This window comes from Thalia democratica, chromosome 1, assembly GCF_965202585.1.
Source record: "Thalia democratica chromosome 1, ktThaDemo2.hap1.1, whole genome shotgun sequence".
Lineage (NCBI taxonomy): Eukaryota > Metazoa > Chordata > Thaliacea > Salpida > Salpidae > Thalia > Thalia democratica.
This window is the reverse complement of record NC_139165.1, coordinates 69,468,125-69,477,649: the sequence shown is the minus strand read 5'-3', so window position 1 is coordinate 69,477,649 and position 9,525 is coordinate 69,468,125. Positions and strand designations below refer to the sequence as shown.

Genomic DNA, 9,525 nt, shown 5'->3' with positions numbered 1-9,525 from the left:
GGTTACGTGATACCATGAGGACAAATAAGTTTTTGAAGAGCAACAGTAATTACGGAATTCTTAAGAGTTCTTCCTTATAGGCAAGATATTCTTGAATGGGTATGAAGAGGCTTCACTGTAAGACACCCTACTTTAACACGATTCTTTTCCTTACACTACTTATTAAGGCTAGTAATTGCTCCTCTTTCTAGGCTAAATGTTAATTGCACTGTTCATTACTTTCTTTATCTAAATTTTACATGATTTTTGGGTATTTTTCTATGTAGTTTCTACTGCTTTTTAATTTAGCTAAATAAATTAACTTTAGTATGTTTGTTTTTAATATTTGAATTGATATGCAATTTATAAGTTTATAACTTATTTTCTGGTTCCTTAAGTTTTAATTTATTATAATTTAGTACAGTATAATTTATTTTAAAACATAATAGTTTTGTATTACTACTTTAAGGTTAGTATTTTTTTTAAGTTTAACAAAATTGCATTTTTAAGCAAGGTTTTTCAGCTATGAAGTGTGTACACTTACCTATTTGGCAGGTAACTGTACTAGAGATGAACATACTCTTTTTGTGATCTTCAAGTCTTGTGAACAAGTCTCTAAGAGTGATCTTCAAGTTGTGTGTTCAAAGTTGGCAGTTTTGTGTGAGGAAGTTACTAGACCATACTTAAAAACAAAAAAAAGTTTATTAATTATGTGATCATTATCATTAAGTACTAATTATGGCAACCTTGGAGTGCATGGTACACTACACAGTAGTGCTTTGACACACCTTTGAAGACTACCTAGCCTAAAGCATACATGCAGGAACAAGTTGCATTTAATTAATTCTGTCATTATCTCCTAAATGTTTTATCAAAGTAAAACTGTTATAAATTGAGTTCTGTTAAATATTGCTGATTTAAAATTTATACTTTTTTGACATTAATTTACCAACAATTACAAAGTGATTAAACTTAAAGAAACTGTAGAATTTACCACCACTAGATTTACACAAAGCTCAAATTCTGGAAACTATGTCAAAAATACCTTACTAGTTTTATTTAAGTAATGTATAGGAAGTGTATTTATTCTTCTAATAATAAAAAAAACATCTGAAATCTAAGAACTTTATAATCAATTAGTACCCTAAAGTAACCGTTTTATACATAAAATTTAATAATTATAACTCACTCACCTTATCAAAATCTTTGTATTTAATTCCCTCTCCTATAGTCAATTTCACTCAAATTATAACTTATTTTTTTATCAAATTTTCTTTGTTATAAAGTTAAGGCCATAGGGGGCGTGCAACATTTTTTTTTGCAAAAATTAACTTTGGCTTTTATATGAAAGCTTCAAGTACAAACTTCAAGCCAGTTTTTATAGAATTCAAAAATGTCATTTAACTTTTGAGATATTTTATTTTTTGTAAAAACTTTCCAATATAAATGTATGGACCGCAAATTTTTTGAGATCAATTTTCTCGGAAATTTTAAAATTTACTAAAAATCTATCTCCTCCTTCATTTTTCAAGCAATCTTCTTCAAATTTTCAGGAAACATTCCTTATAACAAAAGGAAAAAAACGTTACTTTAGAATTTTAGTAATTATAAAAAATAAAAATTTTATTACATAATTAAAAAAAAAGTGTTTTTTTTTCAAAAAAATATATTTTTACAATTTTTTTTTTAAATTCCCAAGTAACATTTTTTTTGTCATTGTATAAAGATTAGACTGTGAAAGTTTAAAGAAGATTGATTAAAAAATTTAAGAAAAAGATAGATTTTAAATGAAATAGTCTTTTTTTGCTGTTTTAGTTTTCCCTCACCATTGGGAACCTATTATGCGGCCCGACTTTGACTGGTCATATCTCAAAAAATGATTCAAATTTTTTAAAATAAAAAGCATCTTGAAGCTTAGAAAAAACTCTATAAAATAAGATCAACTTGTAAAAAACATTGTTTACCCCCCTATGGCCTTAAATGAGCAGGAATAGTTAAATAAAGTACTCATCAAAAGTTATACTTGAAACTTAAATAAAAAAATACTATTGTTGACTGAGTAGTATAATATATTATGGCAGTAATAAATACTTACTTTTTTTTCTTAAAAATGATTTTTAAGTCTTATTAATTTGCACACACCATCTATATGATAATGATTTTTATGTTAGCTTTAAGTATGATATTAAAACAAATTTTATATGTAAACTAATACTACAAAATTAGCTAAGGTATCACTGATATAAAAAAAAGAAAAAAGAGAGATTTATTTGTTATGTTGTGCACATTTATTTACATGGTATAAATGCGCATAAGATGCATATTTTATTCTTTGTCTTTAAAAAGTCCTAAAAAATATTTCTGTAAACAGTATGTTGAGATGTCTTCAGGGATACACCGAGGATAAATTAAGACAGTTCAAAACTTTTGAAAATCTCAGTATAACTCAGGCTATTTTGAAATAAAAAAAAAACTCAGGATTACTCAGGTCAGTATAAGGTCACTCAGGACAGTTTTTTGACCTAGAGATAAGAAGGCAATCCTTTTTCTAAAAACAAAAAGTTTAATTAAAATTTTCAGCTGTGACATTAGATAAAGTATTAAGATTAAATAAATAGATTTAAATCAAATTTAAACCTTTGTTTTAAAACCAAATAGTTTTATTAGATAAAATAAAGGTATGTTTTATCTATCTAGAACAAGTTAAATCACTTTTTTTCCTAACTTAATCTTAATTGTTAGAGTTTTAACTAAGCTACATGTTGCATTTTACAGGTTTAAAATATTCAAAATAATTTTTGAAGAAAGTACAATAGGTTCCTTGTGGGAGCAGAAAACTGACGGCTAATAAAGAGATATCACTAAAAATCTATTTTCTCACACTTTTTTGAGATAAATACCTCAATTTTAGGAAAAGTTTCTTGAGAAATTTAGAAAATTCTGTGGGAATATTTTTTAATTATAAAATATAAGTTTTATGAAACAAAAAAATTTAAGGATTAAAAAAAAATACAGGATAACTCAGGCTAGTTTAAAGTCACTCAAAGTTGTATCTTGTATCCCTTTATGTTATATATATAGCTTTATTAGTTAGCTTTTATAGTTATGCCAATTAGAATTCTAAACTTTGAAGTCCTTAAGGAACTAGTGTGCAAGAAATGTTTTTCTTAAAAAGTTTTATATAGTACTAAGTTTTGTTAAAAGAGATACTTATTATTAAATTTCAAAGTTTAAACATGAACAAACAGTCTCTTTAAACTTGATCAGTTTTACAGTACTCTTTATTTTGTTTTATAGCATATGAATGATATAATTAGTGTATACAATAATAATTGAGATATAAAAGTAGATATTGTGTAATGTAAGTTTTTGACTTATAGTAATTAAATAATGCATAGTAGAATACTTAAACTTAAAGCAATTACTTATTTACATAATTTTTTAATAACTTGTTGTTGTACTTGATTTATCTCCACTAGAACAGATTGCATTAGTTTTAACTATTTATTTTAAACTTTGGGTGTCTAAACACAAAATAAATGCTTTTAAAGTATTCAGAAAACATATGAAAGTTTTGTTTATTTTGGCTTAATTTTTTTGAAACTTTTGTTGGAACCCTGTATATATTTTTAGTTAACTTTGCTAAAAATGCATCAGAATCAGTTTTGATATTCTAAGTTTTTATAAGTACTTATGTTACAAAAATAAAGTTTGAACTGTGTTTGACTAACTTAATTATCTTTTTTTTACAAACTGTTTAATTTTTTATCTATATATGGAGAAAAATTTAATTTTATCAATATAATATTGTATATAAGTAAGCTAACAACTACTTTTTATTCTATAAGTATCTCTTAAAATTAATTGATATTTTAATACTTCAAATTATATTAAAATTTTTATTTCTAACCTTTATTTCATTGATAGTATACAAATTACTAACATTCTTTCTAGTCACCAGTTTACACCTTACTGTGTAGTAAAAAAGCTATCAATTTAATCGTACTGTATAGTTCTATAACTATCAGATTCTGACATACTTCTTTTGTTACATAGTAGTATAAGTATAATATAAATGGGTGCCAAGAAAAATAGAAGACCTGTCAGCAATGGTCATGTTGGAAACAAAAAGAAGAATTGGAAGAGGCTTCAACAAAGAAGGAGAGCAGAAATTCAAGTGTTAGTTTGTTTTTAAGTGTTGTATTTTTTTAAGCTTATGTTGTTTTTTTATTTTGAACTTTTGTTCAATGAAATTAGTTTTTACTTTTATTAAGAAAAATATTTGTATTTGTAAAATTTTTAATTTATTTAATCAAATCTATAATAAGGTATTGTTGTGTATTTGGAAAAAAATTTTTGCTAAGTACAACAATTTTTATTTTTTAATAAACTAAGGTTTTTCAAAAAGTTTATAGTATACTAATATGGTAGCCAAAAAACCTAGATTTGATAATTTAAGCAAAAAAACCTAGAATTAATGAAGCTTTGAAAAAAAACTGAAAAAACCTGGAACATTGTAAACAATTGTGGAAAAACCTGGAGTTTTGTACAAAAATCATGAAAAAAACTGATATTTTTTTATATTATAGTTTTTTAACAATTTTGATATAATGAAAATTGTGAATTTCTCATTTTTAAACCTAGAAAAAGTGTATGCAATTTTTAATTAGTAATTGATACACTAATAGTAAAATTGTTACTTTTATATATGAAACTATATTTTTACTTATATTTCCTTTTTTTTTGAAAGTCATGTAAAGTCAGTCAATACTAACTTATTTCTGACTGATGCACCTTTATAGAGTTTACATTAAGCGAAGACTATGAGCAAGAGAATATTAAGAACAAGAGTAAAATAAGAGCAGAGCAAAATAAAAATACCTGATAATGTTTTATGGCCCAATGTATTTTATATTAGTTGTTGGAAACTTTGAAAGATAATTTAATTGAATAAGTTGATGAATATTAATGAAAAATTAAGAAATCAAAACTAACTACAAATATAAGCTAGATTGTATGGCTATTTATGTTAAATATTAAATAAAGGTTTTTGAACAATCATATGAGAAGAACTATTAGTATATTACATTTTTTAAGTTTAGATTAATTTACTACTAAAAATGGTCAAAAAAAGGTGTATTTTCAAAAACCTGGAAAAATTTTTAAAAACCTTTAGAAAATTTGCTTAAAATATTTGGCCACTCTGTACTAAACAAATATCTTCATATACCCTACTATTAATGATTACTAATAGAAAATAGTTAAGAAATATCAATTGTATTTTGTTGTATTATAAGACTATTTTTATTAAGAGGTATTTAACTATTTATCATAACTTTGAAAAAAAAAACTAATTAGAAAATATACATATTTTTTGCAGCCCTGCTATCAAAAAAGCTTGGGAACATGGAAAAACATTGCAAGAAAATATGAAGAAAATTGGACTAGCTTTTGATCCAAACAACATAAGAGAGCTGAAAAAAAGAAGATATCAAGCCCAAACAATCGAAGTTGAAGATGTAAAACCACAAAAAGAGGCCCCAGAAATAATTTCTGTTATTGAAGGTATGAGTTGTTATTATAAGTAAATATAAGTTATACAAAACTAGCTTAATACTTATCCTTTATCAAAATTAAACAATACTTAAATTTATGTTTTAAGATCTTCAAACTTGAAGTCTTATGGCCTTAGAGTATTAAAGTATTAAAAATTACTACAAAAGTAAGTGTGATTTAGCTGTTGAAAGATAATTAAGGCTCTGAAAACTTGCCATAATAATGAAATTTTGAAAACCTATTTGTATTAAAAAACCATGAATATTTTCAAGTAATTTTTTTCTTGTTACTATTTTTTTTTCAAGTTTTATACCTTAAATAATATTTCGCTTTTAAACACTAAGTTTAAATTTAAAGTCAATTCAATATTTAACGATTACTTAATAGAAAATTGTTAAAATAGAAAAATATTAATTTAAAACTATATATATTTGCAAAACCGTTAGATTATAAACATTTTTAAGTTTTTTTTTCATGCAGAGATGGAACTACAAGCTGCAGTACCTGAAAAAGAGAAGAAATTCAGAGTTTCAGAAGTAGAAGCAGAGTGGTGCGAAAAAATGTTGAACTTGTATGGTGAAGACTATAAGGTAACTATGAATTTAAACTTGAAAAATTTTGTTGTCAAATTATCATCTTTTTTCAGTGCACAAAAAAGTACCTTAATTGATAACTATAAATTGTAGTCATAGTTAAATGTATTTAAGATTTTTTTGCAAGCTGTTTAATTATATATTTAGTAACTAACAAGAGATTTTATTTGATATTGCGATGGTTATTATTAAAACTGCTATTTAACTTATAACATACAGAACCTGAAAGAAATATTATAATATTAGTTTATGGAATACAATATTTTCTGTCAATTTTTTTTTAAATTGAAATTTTTTTTTAAATAATTCACTTAAGTTTTATGTTGTTCAACCATCAAAAACTTACATTAAAATAAACATTATGCTTATAATTAAACTGTCAATTATTTCAATAGAAGGTTTTGTGTTTTATGAGTAGATTTTTATTAATTTAGTAGATTTTTATAATCAAATTTGCCTTAGTTATAAGGAACTTACTAGATTTTATTATAAAACCAAGTAGTTCTAATTACGCTTTACTAAACAAATCAGACTTTTTTGTATTTTTAAGTCTTTTGATTTTTTTTTTTTTTTTACCACTAATGCAGGGCTGCCACAAGGTCAGGAAAAAAATAAGGTTTTTTTAAGAAAAGTCAGAAAATTTAACAAAATTTGAAAAAATGTCAGATTTTGTCAGTTCAAATTAACAAAATTCCTTCTTTTCCAAAGCCTTCAAATGGTAAAAAACTAATAGAAAACATTTTAAGTCCGATTTTAATTGCAAAATTTTCCTAGAAGTTTACAAAATTACTTAATTTCCAATGCCCTCATCTGATAAAAATTAATAAAATAACCTTTATAAAACTGCAAAATTTTTCTATTAACATATTGAACAACTAACCTACTCGAACAAGCACTTTTTGTATGCTTTTTAGTATTGATGATCTGTGGCAAGGACACTACCATAGTGAAACTGTGATATATACACAAAAGTTGCTTGCAGAATTTAAGAATCAAAGTGTTTATTGTTTAAGTAAATATTTAAGTTTTTTTTAATTAAGCACTAGGTTTAGTATTTTATGTAACAAGTTTATGTGTATATTTTACCTCTTTATAGTTTTTCCAAAGTTGTTTAAATTTGAAAAATAAGTAAATGCTGATTATGTTATTAACTTGTAATGAATCTACTGCATCGTTTTACTTGTTGTTTCATTTGTTTCGAACTCTGAATATGTGAAGAGAGACAACATTGACCATATATGAAAGTGAACTCTTAAAACACCCAAATGCTATATAAATAAGCAATATAAATAAAAACCTGCCTGCAGAGGGTCCTAAGCATAAAAGTCCTAGAAAGTCACCTTGTCTGCAGGAAAAGTATTAGCAAAAATGTCAGGTTTTTTCAGACAAGTTGTGTTTATAAGTTAGAAAATACAAGTATTTTGCTGATAGTGCTGTATATTGCAAATACATCAATCGTACACAGGTGTTTCAAGTGATGTAATGGAAGTTAGATGATTGAATTAAGCAAAAAAACTGTTGTTTTATCTGTATAAAAATAAGATTGAAATCTTTATATAGTTTCAAGTGTTTGATTATGTATTTTTGAATTAGTTTAAATAAAGAGTTTGATTTAGAAAAGTCAGGAAATTTTAGTAAAAAATCAGGAAAATTTTCTCAACTTGATCTGTGACAACCCTGCTAATGTTTACTACTGAACAGTTTTATGATTAGTAGTTCAATTTAATTAGTATATATGGTTTAAACTGATTAATTATCAAAGTTAATGTATTAATTAAGTTAATAAAAAAAATGTGCCTGTTTTAAGTTTTACAAGCTATAAAATGTATTATTTTTCCGTAATGAGCTATATATATTTTCTTTAGAAAGTTTTTAGATTAATCCGAATGTATTTTAACTAAATTTTAAGCAATGAGCATTCTCATTTATCTTTAATTTTAAATTGCTTTAATCCTTTGACATTTTCGAATAACAAATTTTATGTGTTGGAGATGTTTTTCTATGCTTATTTCCATGTCTAACATTTTTCTATCACCTTCTTGTTTTAATTTAAACATGTAAAAATTTCTTAACAACTACAACGTTGTATTGATTAACAGAAAATGTCAAAAGACCGCATGTTGAACTTGGACCAACTGACCCATCAACAATGCAGAAACAAGATCAGGACTTTTAAGAGGTCCAGGACACAATTTAGCAAGTATCTCGAGGCAAGGAAGAAGCGAGAAGAAGGTAAAAGTGAAGAGGTCATGGAAGAGTAAAATGTATAGTAGAAGATTAGTTTTATCGAAATGTTTATTAGGAAAAACGTTTGTATATTAGACATTTTAACATCTACAAAAATTTTACATGCCTTAAGAAGCTTTTTTGTTTTTGAAAGTAGGAAATTATTTATATGACAAAACTCGTTTAGAACTCTTTTCTCACCCTAGAATTTAATAGATAAATTAAAATCGATAGATTATTGTCGTGCTTCTATAAATCACTTATATTATGAATAAAGTATTAAATTTTTGTCATGAATATTGTTATAATTAAATTTTTTATAACTTATAACTAAAATTTTTCAGTGCTTTCACCTATTTTATTTTTGAAAGTCAACAAGAAAATTAAAATACTTTAATTAGTAAAACTTACTTTAAAATGGTTTATAAAGACAAATTAAAATTTTAGTTATTAAAGTATTATTAATTATTAAGTATAAAAATTACATTAGAATAAAAATATTATAATTAGTTTTTTTTATAACTTATGTTTCTATAAGAGTTTGGTTAGTACAAAGTTTACCTACTTTGTATTGAAGTACAAACAAAATATTGTAGTACTATTGACCATTTGTTAATGTACTAAAAGAAGTCACATGTTCTACTGGGCACATAAATTTGGTGACTGATTTAAAAAGTAAATTGAATACACTAAAATATTTTTCTTAAAGTTATTTGATACTAAATATTTCCTTCATGGCAATTAAGTTTTTTTAAAGATACTGACATGATATATAAATTATTAATAAAGTGAGGTTGTTTAAATTTTTATGTCAAAAGTTTGTAAATTTCAGAGTGAAATAAATATCGCGGTTAAATTTAACAATTTTAATTGTAATAAAAAGAGTAACTAACTTAGTAAATTGTTTAAGTTGTTTTTATACAGCATTTATAAGAGGGTTGCCAAAAAACCTGGAATTTTGAACAAAAATCAAATAAAAAACTGGAGTTCTAAATAACTTTTACATTTAAAGCTTCTAAAAATAAATTTAGATAAAAAGAATCTTTTTAAAATATTTTTTTTTGTATTATTTATAATTTTTTTATATGGAAACACGTTTAAAGTATCTTTTCAATGTTTTTATATTATTTAAGACAATTTTTTTGACTTAAATTTCATTTCATACTATAAA

General features: G+C 24.3%; 1 protein-coding gene across 1 annotated transcript; it reads left to right on the top strand.

Annotated features, from left to right (window-relative positions):
* The first annotated feature begins 4,033 nt into the window (after nucleotides 1-4,033).
* Nucleotides 4,034-8,641, top strand: LOC145844470 (nucleolar protein 16-like). Its single transcript, XM_082951876.1, has 4 exons — nucleotides 4,034-4,158; nucleotides 5,360-5,544; nucleotides 6,016-6,125; nucleotides 8,228-8,641. The coding sequence occupies exons 1-4, from the start codon at nucleotides 4,055-4,057 to the stop codon at nucleotides 8,387-8,389; spliced, it is 561 nt and encodes a 186-aa protein (XP_082808002.1). The 5' UTR covers nucleotides 4,034-4,054; the 3' UTR covers nucleotides 8,390-8,641.
* The last annotated feature ends 884 nt before the right edge of the window (nucleotides 8,642-9,525 follow it).